Source organism: Lynx rufus, unplaced genomic scaffold, assembly GCF_022079265.1.
Source record: "Lynx rufus isolate CCGP_SWC_20201006 ecotype Redwood Valley unplaced genomic scaffold, mLynRuf1.p SCAF_5, whole genome shotgun sequence".
Taxonomy (NCBI): domain Eukaryota; kingdom Metazoa; phylum Chordata; class Mammalia; order Carnivora; family Felidae; genus Lynx; species Lynx rufus.
Genome location: NW_025814867.1, coordinates 152,844,276 through 152,870,124, shown reverse-complemented (window position 1 = coordinate 152,870,124; position 25,849 = coordinate 152,844,276). Strand labels below are relative to the sequence as shown.

The 25,849-nt window shown below is 40.4% G+C and overlaps 1 protein-coding gene across 1 annotated transcript in view; it reads left to right on the top strand.

Moving 5' to 3' along the window:
• The window catches only part of BRWD1 (bromodomain and WD repeat domain containing 1), a 122,017-nt gene that overhangs the window by 1,503 nt on the left and 94,665 nt on the right, over positions 1–25,849 (top strand). The window contains exons 5-7 of the mRNA XM_047100159.1: positions 22,441–22,591; positions 24,648–24,746; positions 25,111–25,271. Coding sequence (XP_046956115.1) covers positions 22,441–22,591; positions 24,648–24,746; positions 25,111–25,271 — 411 coding nt within the window. The remainder of the gene's footprint in view (positions 1–22,440; positions 22,592–24,647; positions 24,747–25,110; positions 25,272–25,849) is intronic.

Below are 25,849 nucleotides of genomic sequence, written 5' to 3'. Positions count from 1 at the left end.
TGTACTTTGTCAACTTTTTTAGTTGCGCTCACGATATAGAGTCCTTTTTTTAAAATGTTATTTAGTTGAGAGAGAGAGAACTCGCGTGCTTGCGAGTGGGGTTGGTGGGGAGGGGCAGAGAGAGAGAAGGAGAGAGAATCCCAAACAGGCTCTGTGCTGTCAGCGCAGAGCCCAGTTTGGGCTCCATCCCAGGAACTGTGAGATCATGACCTGAGCCGAAATCAAGAGTTGGACGCTTAACAGACTGAACCATTGAGGCGCCCCTAGCTTCGGTTTTATCCACTCATTTGCCCTTAGTGAAATAAAACATTTTACAGAAAAATATTTTTGCCAATTGGTGTATTAGGAAAAAGGGTTTCTTAGTTGCCAAGCAATATCGGCATCTTGTATGAGCCATATAACTGATGACCAAACAAAAACTCTTGAAAGATCTTTTACTTATGACAGTCATATTATCTGTAACGGAATTTGGTAGGATATGGTCACCATTCTTGGATTAAACAAAAGGACAAAAAGTAAACAAGGGGATTTATCATCTGCATATGAACAGTTAAGTGTTATTGACACTTAAAGTCTGGAGTAACAGAGGATTCTGTTTCAGTTGTCAATTTTAATGTTTACTGGTGTGGACTTTTTATAATTTTTTTTTTAATGTTAGTGTTTTTTGAGAGCGAGAGTGTGTGAGCAGGGGACAGGCAGAGAGAGAGGGAGACACAGAATCCCAAGCAGGCTCCAGGTTCTGAGCTGTCAGCACAGAGCGGGATGCAGGTCTCCAACTCAACAACTGCGAGATCATGACCTCAGCCGAAGTTGGATGTTTAACTGACTGAGCCACTTAGGCGCCCCTGGTTTAGATTTTTTAAAAGCAAGCACTTAAAATTGAATATTTCCAAGGAAGATTTAAAAAATTCAGCATCATGGCAGAGGTTTTGTTTTCTTGAATTTCTTATTTTGATATTTAAGTCTAGGAAACGTTTAAAGGACTATTCATTGTTTTACTTCTATCGATAAGAGAAAATCGCTTAAATCTTGAGATGCTGTAACTACTGGAAAATGCACTTTTAAAATTTGTGTGTATTTTTGACTTCTTTGTTAGAGGTGCTTAAAACCCCACTTTTAAAATTCTGTTTAAAATTATCCTAGTTCTCTGTGGTATCTCCCTGTGATGTGCAATGCCCTGGGTCATGTCTCATCACCTGGCTCATAGGGTCTGGTGGATAATGTCCTTTTTGTCCTTTACCTTCTCCCGCCTCCACCCATTCCTAGCATTAAGTACGAAAGATGAACTTCTTGTGTATAGGAGAGTTATTTTGTCAGAGTACGTGAGTAGCTGCTAGTTCTCCAGAGTCTGCTCTTTTTTTTTTTTTTTTAAAGTTTATTTATTTGAGAGAGAAAGCATGAGCAGGGGAGGGGGAGAGAGAGAATCCCAAGCAGGCTCCACACATTCAGTGCAGAGTCCGGTATGGGGCTTGAACCCCATGAACTCTGAGATCGTGATCTGAGTGGAACCACCCAGGCGCCCCTGCTTTTCATTTAATTAAGAAGTATTTCAGATATACACAAATAATAATGTCATGAACCATTTTTGCTATCTTTACTTTGGCTTCTATTTGAAGTATTTTTTTTATAAATTACCAGTGCAAATCTTCAAACATAGAAAAATAGTGAAATGAACCATACTACTTATCAACCTTGTGATTAGCAAAGAATGTTGCATCTGTTACCTCACTCCCCTGGGCTGTATTGTTTTAAAGCAAATACCAGACATTCCTTTATTTTATTAGTTAATATGCTGAAGTATTTTAAAGTAAATCCCAGATCTTACATGTCTTCTCTAAATTCTGCATAGCGCGTCTTGAAAAAATCGAAGGGCTATTTCTTAGACCACCGCAGTGCCAGCATCACACACAATCCAAAGAATAATGTTCTTTGATAATGTGTACATGTAGACATTACACTTCTATATCTATAAGTGTAGATCTATATATATGTCTATATGTGTCTAGATCTATATCTGGACATTACATTTGTATATCTAGTCCCTACTCAGATTTTCCTTTTGTTCCTTGGATTTCTTTTCTTTTGTTTTTTTTTTAAAGTTTATTTATTTATTTTGAGAGAGAGAATCTCTCCGTGCAGAACCCAACTCAAGGCTCAAATCCATGAACTATGAGATCATGACCTGAACTGAAAGAATTGGTCGCTTAACTAACTGAGCCATCCAGGCGCCCCTCCTCGCATTTCTTTTTATATTTAGTTCAAATTGGTTTCAGGCAAGGTCCACGTGTTGTACTGAAGTTACTTTCCATCTCATTTTTATCTTCCATAGTTTTTGTTCCTGTGCCATTGGTATTCTGAAGACATTTGAGATAGCCTGTAGAATGTTTCACATTTGGGTTTTGTCTGATAGTTTCCTTATGCTATTTGTTTCTTTGTGTTGTTTAATTTACTCCTTTTTCTCAATAATAGTCCTCATTCTTGGATCAGAGTCATCTGGGGAGCTTTACAAAATCTGGATGCCTGGGCCACGTTCCACACCAGTTAAATCAGAATTTTTGTGGTGAGACTGGGTATCACTATAGTTTGAAACCTTTCAGGTGATTCCAGTGTCACTGTTGACAGAGTTATAGTTTATCTTAGACTTGGGACTATGTTATCATTCCAGCCTGTACTTTGGAAGCAAGAGTATTTTTGATACTTAAGACAATTGAGATTCTTTATCTCTCAGTACCTAGCCCTGCGTTAGCAGTTGGGCCTGTGAATTCATAAAATGTAGTTCAGATTTTTATGATTTATAGGTGGTGAACACAAGAGAGGAAGAAGGAAATGGAGCTATAGAGTGGGGCCCGGGAGTGAGGAAGAACTCGATTTGTAGAGGAGCATGTTTAAATGAGGCGAATGTGATTCCATAGACTTCGTAATTTAGTAGCGTGCAGTTTTATAGGCCACTGTCTTCCTTAACCAGTAAATAAAATCTGAAAGTCCTTCTATTGGAGTTTATCATTAGGGGATTTATTGTCATGCTTTTTTTAAAAAAAATAATGTTTGAGTAGCCCTATAGCACAATGAAGACTTAAAAGTTATTTTTTTTTTTTTAAATTTTTTTTTTCAACGTTTATTTATTTTTGGGACAGAGAGAGACAGAGCATGAATGGGGGAGGGGCAGAGAGAGAGGGAGACACAGAATCCGAAACAGGCTCCAGGCTCTGAGCCGTCAGCCCAGAGCCTGACGCGGGGCTCGAACTCACGCACCGCAAGATCGTGACCTGGCTGAAGTCGGAGGCTTAACCGACTGCGCCACCCAGGCGCCCCTTAAAAGTTATTTTATTTAAATATGCAGTTTATTAGAGTTATAAGTAGTAATTTTTCTTAAGTCTTTAAGTTACAAATCTTACAAATTTAGTGATATTTCTAGAAACAAGTTTATTTTAGTTTTTACTGTTTAATTTGTAATGAGAATTTAATCTTAAGATACTTAACACCACTTAATTGTCTTAAATTTCCTTGGGCATTTCACACTATGTTACAAATCTATGATTATTTCAGTCCCCTCAAGATGGCTAACTGTCAAATGTGTTACCTTTTTTTTTTTTTAAGTTTATTTATTTTAAGAGAGAGATTCCCAAGCAGGCTCTCTGCATTGTCCGTGCAGAATGCAGTGTGGGGCTTGAACTCCCGAACTGTGAGATCATGCCCTGACTGGGCATGAAATCAGGAGTTGTATGCTTAGCTGACTGAGCAATCCAGGTACCCTAAGTGTAATCTTTCTAAAATTTAACTTTTGTAAATATATTTTAAATTTACTGTAGTAAATTATTCTTTTTTGCTCTGCCAAACATTAAAAATAGTTCAGTCATTACAAAACTTGTTACTATATCAGAATAACTAATTGGCACCAACATATCAATACTTTCTTCTTTTTTTCATTTCTTAGTTGTCGATCTTCTTGGGTTATGAATTAACTCCCCAAATCAAGGCGGGGGTGGGGAAGCAGTATTACCATCGTGAACTCCCTACTGGATTAGGGAATCAGGCTTAAGGTAGATCATAAGGCTAGACTTGGAATTTGGGTGCCTAGTTAGATAGACTCTACTCGTGTGTCAGGTTGATCCTTTTTAATGGCAAACTTCCTTATTTACCTGTTTAAAACAAAAACAACTTTATTGGATAACTGTATTGTAACTGACTCCACTATTTTGTTTTCATTGTGGGATTCTAGCACTAACCTCTTTCCTCTGGGGATTCTGCATTTCCTTTGTAGTTGACTATAGCGATTTATTCTATAGGCATTTCATTGATAATTTGGGAACACTTGATGATCATGGCAATATGATGACAAGTTACTGCCTAGCAATGTAACGTTATAGACATTAGAAACTTGGGTTTTTGTGCCGGGTATATGGGCTGTAATCCTGATTTGTGCTGCCTAGCAGGTGTTTAATCTTATGCAGTTTGTTTATTATTTACTTATTTTTTATTTTTTAATGTGAAATTTATTGTCAAATTGGTTTCCATACAACACCCAGTGCTCATCCCAACAGGTGCCCTCCTCAATACCCATCACCCACCCTCCCACCCCCCATCAACCCTCAGTTTGTTCTCAGGTTTTAAGAGTCTCTTATGTTTTGGCTCCCTCCCTCTCTAACCTTTTTTGTTTTTTCCCTTCCCCGCCCCCATGGTCTTCTGTTAAGTTTCTCAGGATCCACCTAAGAGTGAAAACATATGGTATCTGTCTTTCTCTGTATGACTTATTTCACTTAGCATAACACTCTCCAGTTCCATCCACGTTGCTACAAAAGGCCAGATTTCATTCTTTATCATTGCCAAGTAGTATTCCATTGTGTATATAAACCACAATTTCTTTATCCATTCATCAATTGATGGACACTTAGGCTCTTCCATAATTTGGCTATTGTTGAAAGTGCTGCTGTAAACATTGGGGTACAAGTGCCCCTATGCATCAGTACTCCTGTATCCCTTGGGTAAATTCCTAGCAGTGCTATTGCTGGGTCATAGGGTAGATTTTTAATTTTTTGAGGAACCTCCACACTGTTTTCCAGAGTGGCTGCACCATTAGGCAGTTTATTTAATCTCTACCTCAGTTTCTTGAGCTGTGCAACAAAGATGATAATAACTGTATCAAAGCATTGGTAAACATGGGAAAAAAATGGCCTTCAGTGCCCGGCACACAGTAATAGTCAGCATTTACAAGTAATGCTGGTAGAACAAAAGTCATGATTGTGTAGCCTGCCCCTTCCCTTAATTTATATTGGTAGGGTCTTAATGAGGTAATAAAGTACAGTCTCTCTGAACTCTTATGTCTAAATGAATGATACCTGCCACTTACCCCTTTATGGATGAACACAATGTGGGATGGGGCACTGATGGTACTTTGTAGCTCAGTGCTGAATAATGGTAGTGCTGTTGCTACATGTGAGTCACCCAGCCTTGACTGTGCTCCTTTATTTTAAGCCCTACTCCCAACATGGGGCTTGTACTCAGTATCCTGAGATCAAGAGCATGCTCTACTGACTGACCCAGCCAAGCACTCCAACTGTGCTACTTTGAAAGAATAGTTATTACTTTGTTTTCAGAGGCTCACCTAATCATAACATTTATTTGCATCTAAGGGACAAGTCACATGACTTTTTTCGTTTCAGATCTTCTAAATTCTACAGATTGTTGCCAGCTAGTTCTGTTGGTTTCTGATAATCTCCAAGTGTGACTGTAGAGTTGTCTTTTTTCTTTTTCCAGTTTTTTATTTACGTATGTTATTAGATATATACAAATATATAATTGTTATCTTTCTCTTGAATTGACTTCCCCTCTTTTTTTTTTTTTAAAGTAGACTTCATTTTTTAGAGCAGTTTCAGGTTCACAGCAAAATTGAGCAGAAGGTAGAGATTTCCCCCTGTAAGCGCACAGTCTCCCTCATTATCCGCATCCCTCAGAATGGTATGTTTGTTGCAGTCGATGGAGCTATATTGACCCATCATAATCCCCCAAGTCCTTAGTTTCCATCATGACTCTCCTGTGTTTACATTAGGCACTCTTAGTGTTGTACCTTTTGTAGGTTTAGACAAAAGACACGTACCCACTAATAGAGTATCATACAGAGTAATTCTGCCCTAAAAATCCTCTGTGCTCTGCCTGATTATCCCTCCCGCCCTCTCCACCACTGATCTTTCCCTGTTTCCATAGTGTTGGGAAATGTTCTTTATCTCATAAAAGCTTCTCACCCCCAAGTCTGACTTGGCCTCACTTTACTACAGCCTGCCCAGCTTTCTTTCCATTAGTGATGGTGTAACACATCATTTTTTGTTTTCTCTCCTTTTAGTAAAGCCATTTCCCCATGTGCTCATTTCTAAGTATGGTTCCTGTAAACAACATATGGTTTTATTATTCAGTCTTTTAGTTAGAGTCTTCAAACTATTTGCAATTTAATTAACTTATATAATTACTTAAAATTGTGTGAAGTCTACCAGGTACCTGTTTTTATATGTGTTCCATCTCTTTAGTACTGCTCTCTTTTGGATTATTACACTGTTCTTTATTGCTTTCTGGCTATATACCCTTTTATTATTATTTTAGTGGTTACTCTAGAGGTTACAAGTTACTTCACCACTTCCCAAATCAATGAAGTTAAAACTCTTAGTTGATACCCTTTTGTCCTTTGGACTATTACGGTATTTTATGTATGTTATGAATTTTCCAGATATTATTGCTGTAGTTTTAAAGTTGATATTCATTTGCTTACCCCCCTGTATACCTTTCCTGGTATTTTTAGTTCGTTCTTGTCTTCCCATTTGTCTTATCTGTGATTATTTTTCTTCAGTCTGCGCAACTTATTCTGTTATTTTTTTTAATGAAGTTTTGTTGGCAATGACTTTGGTTTTCCTTTAATTTTTCCTTTTAATTTTTTTAGTCTGAAAACATTTTTGTTTTTATTTAAAAAATTTTTTTTAACGTTTATTCATTTTTGAGAGACAGTGTGAGTGGGGGAGGGGCAGAGAGAGAGGGAGACACAGGATCTGAAGCAGGCTCCAGGCTCTGAGCCGTCAGCACAGAGCCTGACGTGGGGCTCGAACTCACAGACCGTGAGATCGTGACCTGAGCTGAAGTTGGGACGCTCAAGCAACTGAACCCAGGTGCTCTGTTATGTGTTTATTTTTAAAGATTGTTTTATTTATTTTTTAAGATTTATTTATTTATTTTGAGAGAGAGTACAGCACGCAAGCAGGGGAAAGAGAGAGAGATGGAGAGGAAGAATATCCTGAGCAGGCTCTGCAGTGTGGAGCCAGATGCAGGGCTTGAATTCATGAACCGTGAGTTCAAGACCTGAGCTGAAATCAGGAGTCCTAATGCTTAACAGACAGAGCCACCTATGGTGCCCCTTAAAGCTTGTTTGAAAGGTGAAATTCTGATATGGTGTGTTTTTTTTTTTTCCTTGTAGCACTCCATATTAAAAAACTGGCATTCTTACTATTTCCCCTTTCAAGATAATGCTTTTTTTCCTGGTTGCTTTTTAAGATTTTCATTTTGCCTTTGGTTTTCAGCAGTTTTACTGTGATATACTGTAGTTGTTACCTATTGCTGCATAACTGGCTACCCCAAAATATAGTGGCTTAAAACAACGCAGATTGTCTTTATCCCACGGTTTCTGTAAATCAGACTTGCAGGCTCAGCTGAACTGAGTCCTCTCAATCCCTCTCAAGGCTGTAATCCAGGTGTTGGCCAGATCTGGGGTTTCAACTGAAGACCTGACTGGAAGGGTCTGTTTCCAAGCTCACATAGTTTTTGGCTGGATTCAGTTCTTGGAGGGGGTTGGACTGAGAAGTCTCAGTTCCTCCTTGTCTGTTGGCCACTCTCAGCTTCTTGCCACTTGTCCAAAATGGCAGCTTGATTCATCAAAAGGTGAAAGCGGAATAGGCAATAATAGTCTGCTAGTGAAGACAGCAGTCATAGTCTTCTGTAACCTTACAGGGGAAGTGGTATCGATACCCTCCACGTTAGCTGTATTCTGTCAGTTGTAAGTAACCTACTCAAGGGGAGGGGATTTCATAAGGTTGGCAGTACCAGGAAGTGGGGGTCATTGGAGGCCACGTCAGAAGTTGCCTCCTCCAGGCATGTAGGTGGTTTTCTTTGGATTTACTCTGCTTGAGGTTGTCCGAACTTCTTGAACCTATAGGATATCAAATAGTCTCGTGTGTAAAGTTCAAAATGGGGGGGGGGGCACCTGGGTGGCTCAGTTGATTGAGTGTTCGGCTTCAACTCAGGTTGTGATCTCACCGTTCGTGGTTCAAGCCTTGTATCAGGCTCGCTGCTCTCAGCACAGAGCCTGCTTCGGATCCTTTGTCCCCTTCAACTCTGTCCCTTGCCTGCTTTGCGCTCTTTCTCTCTCTCAAAAATAAACCTAAAAAAAAAAAGTCCCAAATGAAAAGAATGGAAGAATGAGGCAGAAGAAGTATTTTGAAGAGATAATGGTTGAGCATTTTTAACATCTGGGGCCTTCTCTGGGACCACTGTTGACTACTTCCTCTCTTGGTTACGGATCACGTTTTGCTTTGTTGTGTATCTCATCTGTATCTCCTCCTCTTTTGAAGTATGCTGGGCTGTTTTGTGTGAAAAGAGTAGAGGTTTAGGTAATGTAATCGGTCTCGGTAAAGGATGCCCCCTTTTCTCTCAAGTTCTTAGTGCTGGGGGCTGAGTTATCTACGTTGTGTCGTGTTTGGTGGTCTCTGGGCTTTGTGGCAGCTGTAGTTGCAGTCAGTTCATTGGCATCCCACAGTTTAAGGATGGGACCAGGACTTGCCTCTCCAGCAGAGTTTGGGGTTTGGGCACAGGTGAGATTCCTGGGATGTCTGTTTCATAGCCAAGTTGCCAGCTTCCCAAACTTTGTAAGATCTTGCTCTGTTTTATAGCCCAGTTGCCGACTTTTTTGAGTTGCTGAGATCTCTTTGCTTTCCAGTTCTGCCCTCGGCTTTCTACTCTGCTGTCGCATCCCTAGCGTTCAGAGGGTCTCTGGAGTGCACTTGCAGTGGACAGGGGGCTCCCCCAGCTGTTCTGCATCCCGTCTTTCACCCTGTGCAGTTGGTGACTGTATCCCGAGGCCCCAAGCATTCTCCTCCTCAGGCATCAGGCATGATAGCCGGCAGGTGGCCGTGAAGTTTAAAAGGTTGGCAGGTTTTTCCTTATTCAGTTTTTCCTGTCTCTCTGCTACAGATCAAAGCAGCTGTGAATCTTTTTCTGGTCACAGACGGGCTCACCAGTTTCTGGGGTGGAGTTGATGCAGACGTGTTTTCTCAGCTCAGTGATGGGTTAAAACATTATTTTTAAGCTAAACCAACCTGTTCTCATTGTTCAAGTGAGGGCAGTAGCTTCAGACATTATCTCTTTTTAATGGTTGGAATACGTGACTACATGCGGGGCATGTAACTGCAGTCTTCTGCGGGTGCACCTGTCCTTCCTGGCAGTAGTGGGTTCTCAGTGTTTATTGAAGGAGTTAAGGTGGCTTAATGCTTAAGGTGTGTTTTCTTTCTAAGAAGCAATCATCACTAATTTGGTTATTAAATGATTTTTATTGGTACGATCTTTTATTTCTTAAAATCTCTCAGGTCTGCGCTTCATTTGTAGGTCAGAGCAACTTACGGCACCAGAATGGCTGTGAAACATGGAAGTTATACGTCTTTTTTTTTTTTTTAAAGCTCTTTAAACCATTTCATTAGGAGCGTACAAAATAGAATCATTCAGTGATTATTTACTATCTTTCCTTTATTATGTAGAAGTGGGAAAGTGGCATGTTGAGCACAAAACTTTTGTGTTAATGTTATGTAATAACCATAGCAGCATAGGATGAATTATGCGTGGGGTATTCAGAATTTGGCGGAGGCTTTGACTTTGCTTGTTATTGGTAATGGGGTGGGTGAATGACATTTGGATGTTAGACTCTAGCTACTTAGAAAAAATTCTCTATGTTGATTTTGTTTTATTTTTGAGAGCGAGATCGCACGCGCGTGTGGTGGAAGGGGAGAGGGAGGGAGACAGAAGGATCCGAAGCGGGCTCTGTGCTGAAAGCAGACAGCCCGATGTGGGCTCGAACTCGCTGAACCACAAGATCGTGACCTGAAGTTGGATACTTAACGGACTGAGCCACCTGGGCACCTCTCTCTATGTTAATTTTAATCGGTTTGCATATATTTGGCTTTAAAAACTTCCAGAGGCCACTTCGGCTCTAAGACTTGTGATGCTCCTTAATTATCTTGTTACTTGGCATTTTTCTTAGGATGCAGGATAGCCGATTGCAGTGATGCAGTGATGCGGGGAGTTGTGACCCTAGACAGCCTGGGTTCTTACTTTTAGCTTTGCCGTTTATCAGCTCTTTGGTTCTGGGCAGGTTCTTTGGTGTCTGTGCTTGTGTTTTCTCACCTGTAAAATGAAGGTGAATAGTTTGGAGGTATAGTAAGTGAGCGTATATAAAGTTCTTAGAACAGCATCAGGTAGTAATCACCGTGTAAGTGTTAACTATTGTCAGTAACGAAGAACTGAATGAGTCAAAACCTTAAAATACTTAGAAGTGTACCTTGTACGTTGCAAGTGTGTAGTATTACCTATTGTTTTTGCTTAGAAAGTACCTTGTCCCAGGTCCCATAACTAGTTAGGTAGGGCTGTTAGCCACATTTCCTCAGGGTCAGAAGAGTCTAGCACCCTTCTTCTTCCAGTATTTGTTAAACTCTCATTGGTATGTTTGAGGCTGGATTCCACATTGAGAGACTTTTGCTTGAGAAAGACTTTGTGGTAGAGCCTCAGTTTGTTTTCTATTCTTATTCTTAATGTTTATTTTTTAATTTACACCCAAGTTAGTTAGCATATATAGTGCTATAATTTCAGGAGTAGATTCCAGTGATTCACCCCCTATGTGTAACACCCATACGAGTTGCTCATCCCAACAAGTGTCTTCCTTAATGCCCCTTACCCATTTAGCCCATCCCCTCACCTACAACCCCTCCAGCAACCCTGTTTGTTCTGTTTTTAAGAGTCTCTTATGTTTTGTCCCCCTTCCTTGTTTTTATATTATTTTTGCTCCCCTTCCCTTGTGTTCATCTGTTTTGTGTCTTAAATTCCTCATATGAGTGAAGTCATGTGATATTTGTCTTTCTCTGACTAATTTCACTTAGCATAATACCCTCCAGTTCCATCCACGTAGTCGCCAGTGGCAAGATTTCATTCTTTTTGTTTTTTTTTTGTTTTTTTTTTTTTAAAATTTTTTTTTTCAACGTTTATTTATTTTTGCGACAGAGAGAGACAGAGCATGAACGGGGGAGGGGCAGAGAGAGAGGGAGACACAGAATCGGAAACAGGTTCCAGGCTCTGAGCCGTCAGCCCAGAGCCCGACGCGGGGCTCGAACTCACGGACCGCGAGATCGTGACCTGGCTGAAGTCGGACGCTTAACCGACTGCGCCACCCAGGCGCCCCGATTTCATTCTTTTTGATTGCCGAGTAATACTCCATTTTATATATGTACCACATCTTCTTTATCCATTCATCCATCGATGGACATTTGGGCTCTCTCCATGCTTTGGCTATTGTCGATAGCGCTGCTATAAACATTGGGGTGCATGTGTCCCTTCGAAACACCACACCTGTATCCCTTGGATAAATGCCTAGTGGTGCAATTGCTGGGTCGTAGGGTGGTTCTATTTTTAATTTTTTGGGGGAATCTCCATACTGTTTTCCAGAGTGGCTGCACCAGTTTGCATTCCTACCAGCAGTGCAAAAGAGATCGTTAGAGCCTCAATTTATTTTTATTATTATTATTTTTTTCAACGTTTATTTATTTTTGGGACAGAGAGAGACAGAGCATGAACGGGGGAGGGGCAGAGAGAGAGGGAGACACAGAATCGGAAACAGGCTCCAGGCTCTGAGCCGTCAGCCCAGAGCCTGACGCGGGGCTCGAACCCACAGACCGCGAGATCGTGACCTGGCTGAAGTCGACGCTTAACCGACTGCGCCACCCAGGCGCCCCTAGAGCCTCAATTTAAAGTCTTAAGTGTTGTCTCTATTAAATTTAGCTTCTATTTATATGTAAATGTTCGAAGATGTTGATAGTGGTCTTTCTATAGGGGTGTAACTAAAAAGTGATGTAATTAGTTCATTAGTCATTTCTCTGTAATCTGACCAAAAATTGTCCTAATATTAAATAAAAATTTCTGGGGCGCCTGGGTGGCTCATTTGGTTGAGCATTCGACTTTGGCTCAGGTCATGATCTCGTAGTTCGTGAGTTTGAGCCCCACATCTGGCTCTGTGCTGACAGCTTGGAGCCTGGGGCCTGCTTTGGATTCTGTGTTGTGTCTCCCTCTCTCTGCCCCTTTCTCCCTCGTGTTCTGTCTCTGCCTCGCAAAGATGAATAAACGTTAAAAAATAAATTAAATGAATAAAAATTTCTAATGTTTATTGTAGAATATTTAGAAAATGCGAAAGTGAGAAAAAAATCATGAAAGTGAGAAGTGTTTATTTTTCTTCATGCTAGACTCTAACAAAAATAGGATCTTTAAAAAGATACTATTTTGTGAATTCCTTTCAATTTCTCTGGAAAATTTTATCTATTTGCCTGTTGTACATTTGGTTGGTTTCTAGTTTTTTTTCTATTAGTGATTCCATGAATATCAAAGTAAGATCTATGTGTCTTTGCATTTATACATAATTGTCACTTGTCATAAACTTCTAGAAACTTAATCATTGAGTAAAATGGTTTACCTTTTTTTTTTTTTAAGTTTGTCTATTTATTTATGTAAGCTCTACACCCACAGTGAGGCTCAAACTCACCACCCCAGGATCAAAAGTCTAATGGTCTTCTGACTGAACCAGTTAGGCGGCCCTCAGTAGCTAATGTTTGAGTCATTTTTTTGCCAAGTACCGCACAAAAGTTAGGAGATTTAACCTATGTAATCTCGTATCCTTTTAGCAATCCTATCACCTTGTATGTATTGTGATTTCCCAGTTTGAGATGAGTTGGGAAGGAACAAGTAACTTCAGTGAGGTTCTATTCCTAAGGGGCAGGTCCAGCTGAAGGCCGCTTTGTGTGATACTTATTCATGAACGTCTGATGCATTTGTTCAGTAAATGAATGCCTGCTGTAGTCAGAGTTCCGGGGAGACCAGTGTGGATGAGATGGACAAGGCTTCTGTTCTCATGGGGCTTTACACCCTCGGGGTAAAACTGACCTGAAGCAGCAGACAAGCTACTATAATACAGATTCACAGAGGTGTTAGGGATCGGGAAAGGGGGGGCAGGATATTTTAGGTGGGTGGGGAGGAAAAGCGCTTATTGATGGGGTAACCTTTGACCTGGAGGGTGGAAAGGAAATGTGGAGCCCTGAGAGAGGACGGGTGGAAAGAGTGGTTGCAATCCGTCTTAAAAACCTGCGTGACCTCTGACCCACCAGTTACAGGCTTAAGACGTTTTTGAAGGAAGTTTGTTTTGTGACTTGACAATTCATCTTTTCTGAATTACCTTTTTATATCTTTTACTTGCTTTTCCACTGCTGTCTTAAGCCATTTTGTAAGAATTCTTCATCTCTAGGTTATTCTTTAGTCTGCTGAGTTCTAGGTTCCTTTCCCAGCTTGCAGGCTGCTCTTTAGTTTCGCTGGGAGGTTTTGTTTTTCCAGAGGTTTAAGATTTTTACTTTTGTTATATCTGTGAATCTTTATTTTGTCTTTAGGGTTGTCCTTAAAGCCCTTCTGTACTCCAAGATTAATATTTTAAAAGGCAGTGTTATGTATTTATTCCTCAATACTTTTTCTAGTCTGTTTGTAGTTTCTCTGTAATGTCTCCATGTTCAGTTTATTTGAGCATGTGGTTGATGTGAGGTATGAATCTAGCCTTTTGCAAATTGTCAGTTTGCAGGTACTGTTTGAGTCTTGTCTCCTTTCTCTACAGGGAGCGCTGTCATCATCATTTACTACGTTCTTGCTGACTTGCATCTGGACTTTTCTGTTCCTATAATATCCAGTTCTATTTTAGTGGTCAAATTTTATATATATATTAAAATTCTTTAAATGTTTATTTATTTGAGGGAGACATGACCTGAGCCAAAGTCGGACACTTAACCAACTGAGCCACCCAGGCACCCCTGACTAGGTTTTATTTCTGTTGGTCGTTTGGAATATGACAGACTTCTCAACGAAATGATGAACTAAGTCTGACTAGAAGATGTTTTGCATTAATCTTGAAATCTGTGATCTTTACTATGTTCATGCAGCTGGAATTGTTACTTGATCAGTACTTTACTATTTCATATCTTCTGTAGGCTGTTGCATGTTTAAAATCCATACATTTTGAAGTGTGCCTCTTGTTTTAATACATCTTGTGAAGCAATATTTAAAAAAAAAAAAAGGTTTGGCTTTTGGGAAGTATTTGTCTCTTCATTAAGTTCCATGTAGGATCCAGACTTTTAATTAGTCTTCACACAGGCTTATTTTAATTATGTTCTGCTTAGAAAATTTAGTTATTTTCACGTGGTACAACAGAATAATCTCAAGTTTAATGGTTTCTTTTCAGAACTCAGTTGATTTAAGGATAAAGCCTTGAGTATTTTGCTTTTTGAATTTTGTTCTTTTCAGATGATCTTCCTCTATTTGATGGTCTGAACTCCCTGTCAAGGAATATTAGAAGTCGGGTGCACCTGGATGGCTCAGTCATTTAAGGGTCCGACTCTTTTTTTTTTTTTTTTTTTAATTTTTTTTTTTTCAACGTTTATTTATTTTTTGGGACAGAGAGAGACAGAGCATGAACGGGGGAGGGGCAGAGAGAGAGGGAGACACAGAATCGGAAACAGGCTCCAGGCTCTGAGCCGTCAGCCCAGAGCCCGACGCGGGGCTCGAACTCACGCACCGCGAGATCGTGACCTGGCTGAAGTCGGACGCTTAACCGACTGCGCCACCCAGGCGCCCCAAGGGTCCGACTCTTGATTTTTATTCAGGTCATGATCTCAGGGTTGTGAGATTAAGCCCCTGGCATTGGACTCTTCACTGACAGCACGGGGCCTGCCTGGGATTCTCTCTCTCCCCCTCTGTCTCTCTGTTCCTCCTCTGTGCGTTTTCTGTCTCTCTCTAAACATTTAAGAAGGATATCAGAAATCAAAAAATATAAAAAATCTTAGATTTCTTCTGAATAATTTATAATTTGGAAAAGCTTTTATAGTCTAGAAGTAGGGGTCATTGTTTTGCTAAGGGAAGAAGAAAATGAAATGAATAGATTGCATAGAAATGCTAACTAAGGATATATCTTCGTTTAGTATTGGCTTAAGCATTAATAGTATTTTCCAGGCAAGCCTCAATTTATGGGATGGCTGGTAGGTGACTTTGCTTCAGATTTGCAGGTTGGTGGACAATGCTGTTATGATTTGTGTGATTGCATTGCATGTGATAACAGCCTCATGAAATACTTCATTTCCTTAGAGGCAGTGGCCTAAATCGTAAAGATATATAATGCTTTCTTTCATTTAATGGTTTCATTAAAGATAGTCTCTGTCTCTTGGATAGGGCAGATTGACGTTTGGTTTTTTCCTTCTCAAACTTCTCGTTTTATTGTTACCATCATATCCTAGAAATAATGGGAAAGAAGGTTTTTTTTTTTTTTTTTTTACCCCCCGCTGTGGTTCTTTTATTAGGGAGCAGAATTTTTCAGGAACATTCTCCTGCCCTGGAAGATTTCTTCTCTGTTTCATTGGCCAGAACTAGATCAATGGCTGCCTAGTTAGGAAAGAGTTTAGAAAAGTGAGGCTCTGCTGAAGTTGGGGAGGTAGTGGCTATTGGATAAGCAAACATGGTCTGCTCTGGGAAGCTAATAAACTCTTTTCTGAATTAAAATAAAAGCTTTTTTTTCCTTTTTTCTTTTAAGATTTTATTTTTAATCTCTACACCCAATGTAGGGCTTGAACCCACAGTCCTGAGATCAAGAGTCTCGCGCTCTACCAACTGAGCCATCCAGCTGCCCCAGAATAAATGCTTTTGAATGAAGGATTTTCATGCTAACATTAGAACGTTTCTCTGCCTAGGTACTTTTGTATAAACCGAGGGTTAAGCTCTTTTCCCCTCTTATTTCTATAACGATATTTATCCTGCCATTGACTACTAAGCTTACATTTTTTTTTTAATTTTTAAAAATTCACTTATTTTTAAAAATATGCCTCATGCCTAGTGTGGAGCCCACAGTGGGGCTTGAACTCACGATCCTGAGCTGAGATCAAGAGTCGGATGTTTAACCGACTAAGCTACCCAGGCGCCCCAAACTTGCATTTCTTTATAAAGCTTAGAAAAGAGGCCAAGAACTTGTATCAACCAGAGGCTGAGGGGACTTACTTAAGGAAGACGCCAATTTTTAATTTTTTTGTGAAAGACCATGCTCCGTATCCCTTCTTGTTTCATTGTTGTATGCTCATTGTATAGGAGTTGTGATGTGCTGTGGTAGTTTACTTAGGCATTTTCCCTAGTAAGTTTCTAGATGTAGTTTAAAATGATCAGGGAAAAACTAAAGGTCAGATGGGTATATGTTACACTTGATCTTAGCCAAAAGGCCAAGAAGCGATCACATAGGTATATATTAAAGATATTAAATATTGGGGTGCCTGGGTGGCTCACTTGGTTAAAGTGTCTGACTTCGGCTCGGGTCATGAACTCGCTGTTCATGAGATCGAACCCCGCACTGGGCTCTGTGCTGACAGATTCACATTCTGCTTCACATTCTGTCTCCCTCTCTCTCTCTGCCCCTCCCCCACTTGTGTGCAGGCTCTGTGTTTCTCTTCTTCTCTCTCTCAAATAAATGGTAAAAAAAATATATATATTAAATACTCATTCTAGATCCTCGTTACATGACAGTATCCCAAACTTGACAGAAAAAGCTCCTTTCTCCCATAGCTTTGCAGTTACGTTCTCTAGACTCTGCTAGCACTTTACAGCTGCTTCCCTGGGCTTGAAGAAGCTCATGCTCACCGCATTATTTGGTAATAGTGGTGGTAATATAGGGATCCTATGATTGTGGCTGAAAAACTTCCTGAGACTAAGTATGGCTACCAAAAATAAGATGGTACAGAGAGTGGCTGTTTGACTGTTGGAAGGGACTCAGTTCTGGCCTGATTTCCGAGGACATCGTATCACTGGCTTACTCATTGAAGTTGCTGGTAGAGATTGTTACTAACATTCAGGTATAGGACTTGAAAGTAATGAAGGAACGTTATCTATCATATTGATTTGGTCAGTATATCTTTAATCTAGAACCATTTTCTGTTTGTTATTTTTGGGACTAGAACTGCATTACTCTCCAGAAACACTTTGTCTTATACAAATATAGAGTAACAGTTTCTCCTCCCCCCATCTTTGATAGTTATGCTGGAATCCTTAGAAATGTAACGAATCTATAAATCCCTTTATGGGAATCACAGCTGCTGCATGGAATCCATGTTCCTATTAACGCCCGGACTTGGCCTAAGTTTACTTGCCTATGTTGAAACTTCCTGTTATTTTAATGATGAGTTTTACTGCTTCTTCAATTCAGGCAGTGAGTTTAGTCCTATAAAGTTTCCCTTCTAGATCATTTAAGAGATAGAATAAAATCATATCCAACACTGGGAAGCACTCTGTCTAAACTTTTCTGTCTCTGTCTTTTCTATCTAGAGAAGTTGTTTTTGGCTTTGTGTGTTACAGCTTGTCTTCAAGAGCAGGTGTCCACTCAGGAGACAGGCTTGAGTGTGTAACCTCAAAACTGAAAGCCAATTGAGAAGGACAGATAAATGCTTTCACTCATATGTGGAACTTGAGAAACTTAACAGAAGACCATGGGGGAAAGAAAGGGGGGAAAATAGTTACAAATGGAGGGAGGGTAGCAGACCATAAGAGACTTTTAAATAACAGAGAACAAACTGAGGGTTGATTCGGGGGGAGGGGCAAATGGGTGAGGGACATTGAGGAGGGCACTTGTTGGGATGAGCACCGGGTGTTGTATGTAAACGATGAACCATGGGAATCTACCCCCAAAATCAAGAGCGTACTGTACACGCTGTATGTTAACCAATTTGACAATAAATTATATTAAAAAAACCTGAAAGCCAATTATGTCAGTTCTCTATCTACCTGAATAGTCAAAATCTTAAAGCTATTAGAGTGATTGTCTACTGTATAAGAAGCCATGTTGCCATTGCCCAAGTCCTTTTATCTTTCTTAAGCCTAGTGGACACATTATTTAGGTTGATCAGTGGGGAGTACTTCGGTGGGGTTTTGTTTTCAGATTTGCATTCCTGACAGGTTCTTAGATCTGTGATTTTCTTGGCCCTGTTGGAGTTACCTTCTAGTTCCTCCTATCTTTCTTTCCCTTCCCATGATGAGCTAATTATCTATAATAGATTTGGAACTTCTACATGCTGACACTTTGAAGCACAAGAGTGCTAATTAGTATTATGAAACACTTTGATGTCTACCTGAGCTTTGATAGGTCTTTGGGGTTTTGCCTTGGGATATCTGTCAAGGTAGGAAACATAAGTCATGTTGAAAAGTTGAAGATATTTTATTTAGCCTCTTCTGTCACTAGTGCTTATGAACAAAAACTTTGTATTGAATCTGGGCTTTTTTTTTTTTAAATATTTATTTGTAAGTAATTTCTACACCCACTGCGGGGCTTGAACTCAAGAGTCACATGCTCTGTTGGCTGAGCCTGCCAGGCGCCCCGAATCCAGGCTTGTTTTATATTTGAGTTAATGCATAAGAACCAGAAGTGAGATCTTGAACTATGTTTCAGGTTTTCTTTGGGGCAGCGTTTCTCAGGGGTTTGAAAATGTATGGGGCATTGCTGATGTTGTGCGGCATGGGGAATGCTGTCGGCACGGATGGAAGGGAGCCAGGAGTACTGTGTGTTCTGCGCACATGCACTGTCCAGAGCAGCACTTTGTCTTTGCTCACACGTTGGTGATGTCACAGTTGAGAAACCTCATCTCGTGATTGAGGAACCTTAATGCAGTGTTAAAGTTTAGGACAGATACATTCAGATCAGGTGTCATGAGGCCTCTTCATGAGTTTAACTTACACGGTAGCTTTTGTGTTTTTATTGTTTTGAAGTATAATTGACTTAAACTGCACACATTTATAAAGGTTCAGGTTGATGACTTTGGATGCGTGTGACACTGAAGAACCCATCTGTAATACCTCCTGCTTTTCTTGCTCCCTGCCCCCAGCAACGTCTGATCTGTTTTCTGTCACTGTAGATTAATGTGCATTTTCTAGAGTTTTGTGTAAATAAAACCATACAACATGTACTCTTTTTCTGGCTTCTTTCAGCATAATTCTGAGATTTCATCCATGTCATCACGTGTTATTGTGTCACACATGTTTCTTTTTTTATTACCGGATAGTGTTCCATTTTACAGATGCACCGTAACGTGTATATCCAGTGACCTGTTAGTGGCCATTTGGGTGTGTCCACTTTTGGGATCTTAACAAGAAAGATGTTTCAGTCATGTGCAAACATTTTTTTTTTTAAAGAACTTTTAATTACTTTTCTGTACAGAAAATATAATGGTGTCCACTTAGCCCAGTTTGGGGGCCAGTTTTTTTAGGCTTCGCCTTTTTCACCTTGGCGATGCGAGCCACTGACTTTGGACCCGGGATGTTGCCTCCCCAGTGATTGCGGGTCTCATTGTATCTGTCATTGTCATTGGTGCCGATAGCTTCCAGCAGCTTAGCCAGAGCTCCTTTTTCTTCTGAGTTAACCTGTGGGAAGGTGACAGTGGTGCCGGTCTTCCTGGGGACCAGACACCCCAGCCTGGCCTTCCTCTTGATAACGCGGTAAGGGACCCCCGTCTTCGGACACAGGGCAGGCAGGGAGACAGCCCACTCACTGGGATCCACCTCGTGTGCAGTCGCTACCTGCCAAGCCTTCTTGCTTTCCACCAGGGCGGCGACAGTATTAACCCCAGCTCGAAGGACAGGCAGCCTCTTGGAGGGGACATCCCCTTTCCTGATCGCTCTCTTCTCAGCCTGGACTAACAGTCCCTTCTCCTTCTCTTGCTTTGTCTCTGGGCTGTACTTGGGGGCCAGTTTAAGCATTTGAGTAGCCGTTTGCCCATCCCAGGCATGGGTGAACCGGTTAATTGCAGGAGGTGCTCTCTTAGACATTTATAGAGAACAGCCCTTTGTTCCTGCGGCCAGGCGTAGCAGGGCCATGTGCACGTACAGACTTCTAGTATGAACATGTGCTTTTCTTTTTCTTGAGTAAATACCTAGGAATAGAATAGCTGGTTAATACGGTAGGTATATGTGCTATTAAACTGCCCAACTGTTTTCTTTCTATCTCTCTCTTTTTTTTTTTTAAACTTTTATTTGCATTTATTTTATATAGAATTTACTCCCAGGCTGTAAGTTTTGTTTCTTCATTTTCTTCTGGGATATCTTTTCCGTCTTTGCAGCTTCCTCTTCCAGCTTAGGAGCAGTCTGCCCTTTTAGTAAGGATCGTCTCAGTGTGGCAGGGAGAGCTCATCTATGGGTTAATCTGACCATGAGCCCTGTAAGCTCTATACTGCGTCCTGCAGGCTTTGTTTACCTGGATGTGCTCAATGACCAGAGGATCATCTACATCCTTATGTTCAGCATGACTCTGCATTTTTAAGCATGTTCACTAAAAATTGAGCGCTCTCGGGGTGCCTGGGTGGCGCAGTCGGTTAAGCGTCTGACTTCAGCCAGGTCACAATCTCGCGGTCCGTGAGTTCGAGCCCCGCGTCGGGCTCTGGGCTGATGGCTCAGAGCCTGGAGCCTGTTTCCGATTCTGTGTCTCCCTCTCTCTCTCTGCCCCTCCCCCGTTCATGCTCTGTCTCTCTCTGTCCCAAAAATAAATAAACGTTGAAAAAAAAATTAAAAAAAAAATAAAAATTGAGCGCTCTTTTTGGACCACTGATTCTGTGTCCAGCCCCACTGTGTGGCCTGGGTGCACCTATCAGCTCTACCATGGCAGTGATGGAAGGGCACACATTGCTTCTCTAAGGTGGTGTCCTTTGGATACGCATACCCTCAATGGCCTGGGCAGTTTCCCCTGGGTCCTTGAAGTGAACACAGGGATTTGAGCCTCTTGATTTGTGTGATTATGTAGGGTTTCCTGGGTCAAGTGAATAGCGAACCATTTTCAAAGATCACCCCAGGCTGCCTATGGGAAGAGTGGCCAACTGTTTTCCAAAGTGGTTGTGCTATTGTACGTTCCCACCAGCAGTTTCTCCACGTTCTTGCCAATCTTGGTCTGGTCCTTTTGATTTTAGCTATTCTAACAGGTGTGTAGTAATATCTCATTATGGTTTCAATTTGTTACCAATGAATGGTGCTGTGCATCTTTAGAGTGTGTGTATGTGTGTTTGATGGTCTGTGTAAATCTTTCTCCTGTTTTTAAAAGTTAGTTGTTTTTTTTTATAATTGAGTGTTGAGAGTTTTTTTAGATTCTAGATGCAAGTCGTTTATCAGATAATATGCTTTGCAAACATTTTCCTTCAGTCTGTGGGTTGTTGTATTCACGCTCTTTTGACGAAAACGGAAGCTGTTAATTTTGATGAGGTCTAGTGTATGGGCTGGTTGCTGTGTGGATTGTACGACTGTTGTCATATGAGAAATCTTTGTCTAACCTCAGGTCATGATTTTCTCCAGGGTTTTCTGTGATAAGTTCTGCAGTTTTAGATTATACATTTAGGTACGTGATCTGTCTTAAGATAGTTTTTGTTGGGGCGCCTGGGTGGCGCAGTCGGTTAAGCGTCCGACTTCAGCCAGGTCACGATCTCGCGGTGCGTGAGTTCCAGCCCCGCGTCGGGCTCTGGGCTGATGGCTCAGAGCCTGGAGCCTGTTTCCGATTCTGTGTCTCCCTCTCTCTCTGCCCCTTCCCCGTTCATGCTCTGTCTCTCTCTGTCCCAAAAATAAATAAACGTTGAAAAAAAAAATTAAAAAAAAAGATAGTTTTTGTTTATGGTGTGATGTATGGATCAAAGTTCATTAAAAGAGAAAGCTGTTTGGCAAATGGATATCCAGTGGTTCCAGCACCATTTGTTGAGAAGATGATCTTTTCTCCTTTGTGCTTTTGTCAGAAATCAGTTGTCCTTATATAACGATTCCCGAAGTCAGATATTATTTTCATAACTCAACTTTGTATTTTTTTAAAGCTGCTTTGGCTTTTGTAGGCGCCTTACATTTGAATGTGAATTCTAGAATAAAATTAATCAGTTTCTACAAGATAGCCTGCTTGGATTTTGATTGGGATGGCTTTGAACCTACAGATGAGTTTGCTCTTTATTGAATGTCTCTCGGCAGTGATTTATAGTTTTCGTTGTACATGTTTCTCACATGTTTTGTCACACTTACCCCTGGCTGTTTAATGTTTTTTGATGCTATTGTAAATAATGTTTAAAAAACTTGCTCTCCAATTAGGTCTTGTCCAATAAGCATGTGGCTCCTGATCATCTGTTGCAAATCTGCCAGCGCATTGGTCCCATGTTGGATAAAGAAATTCCACCCAGTATTTCAAGAGTCACTTCTTTACTTGGTGCAGGAAGGCAGTCTTTGCTACGTACAGCAAAAGGTACCTTAATTTGAAGAAGTGTTCTGCTTTGTAGCTTAATGATAATTATAATTGTGAAGTAATGTAAGCATTGTGGAAGAAAGGCGATATGTAACTATAAACCATGCTATGGACTATAAAATTCTCTGCATTTAGCATAGACGTTGAATTTTACTACGTAAGTGTTTAATGGGTCCTTCTGCATTAAAAAAAATGACAAAGGTATAGATGTTAAGCGAAAAAGCTTGAATTTATTCTGAGATGTGTTTGAGGTTTTCTTGATGTGAGTTCTTAATTTTCTATTTTGTAGCTCACTTATAACTTTACTGAATGTAATTGTATGTGTCTAATAAACTCTTTAAATGCTAGAAGTATTTTATTTGGTATTTAGATTCCGAAAGCCCTTTGTTATAAGGGGAAGTGATTTTCTAAATTTGGGAGCAGTTTGAAAACAAGCACCAAAAATGTACAATTGCATGGTTCTTTTTTCACCAATTTAATTTTTTTGCAAAGTTATGTGGTAGCAAAATGTTTGGAATTGTTGTTCTTCTCCTGTTAGCTTGGTATAAATCACTTAGACTAAGTACATGTATGTGATATGATCTATGTATACAACGTGGCCTAACTGCTGATGGGCAAGAATGTTGGCTCTTCGGATCCTGAGCATCCGTCCAGTTCGTCCCCCGTGATTATCTTTAAGATCTGTTGCTGATGTGATGCCACCTCTTAGGTGTGCCACCAGTACAAAGCTTGACTGAGAAAGAACAACCCTCCTTCTTGGTTCCATGCCAGACCGCTTTGTCGCCCTTAGTCATTTCTTAGTGCTCTGTGGCCCTGCCATACTGTGGCTTGGCTCAGGAAACTGTTCTTACTCTCCCTTCTCTGTGTTCCTATTCACCTTGTAATTATTCTATTTTAGGCTGTTATGTAGTAGTTGCCCCGAATGGCCTGTTTCCCTCTGTTTTCTTTACTTGTGTCAAGCTCCGTGTTGTTTTGTGATGAGCACTGCTTTAGAACCGGCAGACCTTAGAAGAGACTTGAGCCAGCTGCCCTAGGGTAGGGTCCGTATCTCTCTGTTTTGTACTAGTGTCACGAGAGGATGCCTTGTAACCGCTCTTTGGTCATGATGGTGGCGATGAATCCATTCATGTAAAACGTAACATGCGTGTTAGGTTGGGGCACCCGAGGCTCAGTAGAGGTTTCTGTGATGCCTTCCTTCCCTTCCTCTTTCACTTGTGAAGAAGCTGATTTCTGGCCCAGCGTAACCTGTGCTCTGCTGCTCTCTCCTCTAGGGGGGGCAGATGATGTTTCTTCGTATGTATTTGCCGATAGGTCAAAGAGGGACGGGACTTGAGAATGAGTGTTCAGACTCCCAGATCGTACATGCGTGCTCTTGTGTAAAGGATTATCCATGATCCCAAAACAAGAGGAAAGGCATTTGATTTTGTCCGTATTTCCTAGGGAGATTAAAGTCATGGTAATATTGGCCAAAATTAATTTTAAAACTCCGTTAACGTTTTAAGGATTTTCATATAGATCAAATTGTTCTTACAAAAATTTCCATTTTTTGGAAAGTTGGATCAGTTGTGATTAAGATCTCGTATCACTAATACCATGTGGTATGATTCTGCATGGCAAAATAAAAACTTACTTGGCATTGAATAGGACTCGGAAGTCCAGTGATCTGGTTGTATGGTCCATGTAGACTTAACCACTTGCAGCGGATCTCTTTCAAGGTCCTGGAACCTTTGAGCCTCAGTTACCTCACTTGTACATTGGCGATCATACCTACCTCACAGGGTTGTTGTGAGGATTCAATGAGATCATGTACGTGGAACGCACTTTGTAAATTGTAAAGTGCTACGCTGATGTTAGTTGTTGTTGTTGTATCTGAGATGTCTTCATTTTTTTTCCCCTTCAGAAATAGTCTAATAAACCTCTAGGGCTTTTCTGTTAAAGTATATTAGTTGGTACAACTTTGAATAAACAGTTTATTACAATATACGTAAGTATTCTATAAAATCTTTCTTGGGGTTAACTTTCAAGATTTTATGTGTATCTAAAATTCGTTTTAAAGACTGCAGGCACACAGTTTGGAAGGGCTCTGCCTTTGCTGCTCTTCACAGAGGAAGACCTCCCGAAATGCCGGTGAATTATGGTTCCCCACCAAGTCTTGGTGAGTGAGCTTGCCTTTTCAGATGAGCGAAACAGTCTTTTTTACTTTCTTGACCAGTTTTGTAACTGCTCTATTAAAATTTAAAAGGAAATACTGGTAGTAGTGTTTCAGTAGTGATGAGTACCAGTTTCCAAAGTGGTTTTCCTGAAGTTATTCCTAAACGCAATAAAAATTAATGAAAGACAGTCTTGTTGCAATAAGCCCGTAATAGTGATTATAGTAAAACAGAACTGGGGAGAAACTTGTGTCTGTCCTTAGGATTTCTGGAACATAGATTCTGTGACCTCTAGAAATTGTTGTGGAGTTTTTCGTTTTTTTACATATTGGCTCTTCCTTAACCATTTTCATTGTTTTTATTTCCTAGTGGAGATACATCGAGGAAAACAACTCACAGGGTGTTCCACTTTTAGCACAGCATTTCCAGGAACCATGTATCAGCACATCAAAATGCACAGAAGGATTCTCGGACATCTGTCTGCTGTTTACTGTGTAGCATTTGATAGGACAGGACATAGAATCTTTACAGTGAGTTAATGTTTTAAACTCAATTTGGTATCAATCTGGAGCACTTGCGTGTGGGTTAGAATCATCTAGGCAATCTTCTAAAACATGTAGGTTCTATGCTTCCTATTCTCAGGGATTTTGACTCCATGGGTCTGATGCGGGGCCCATGAATTTGCATTTTTATTAAGTAGCCCAAGTGACTCAGATGCAGGTAGCTAGGCCTTTAAGGTGTTGGTGAGACATTGATGTAGAGCTGTGGTTCATGGGCCTGATTGTCAAGGATCTTAAAAATATACACGCCTAATACTTCCCCTCCAGCCTATTCTAGACCTGCTAATGATGTTTCTAGTATGTCTAATAACCAGAACAAACCAAAAAACTTCCATAAAAATCTAAATCTCTACAGGTGATTCATACTCACATCGATTCTCATTGATACAGAGAAATTGATTACTTTAATACTGTAAGATTATTTTACAATTATTATAAAACTATACATAAATATTTGTAATTTAATTTACCATTTTAATATTTTAAGGGAAAATTATAAGGGGTCACAAATTTAAGTTTCCTTTTTCAGTTGCGAGATGTGGAGTAGA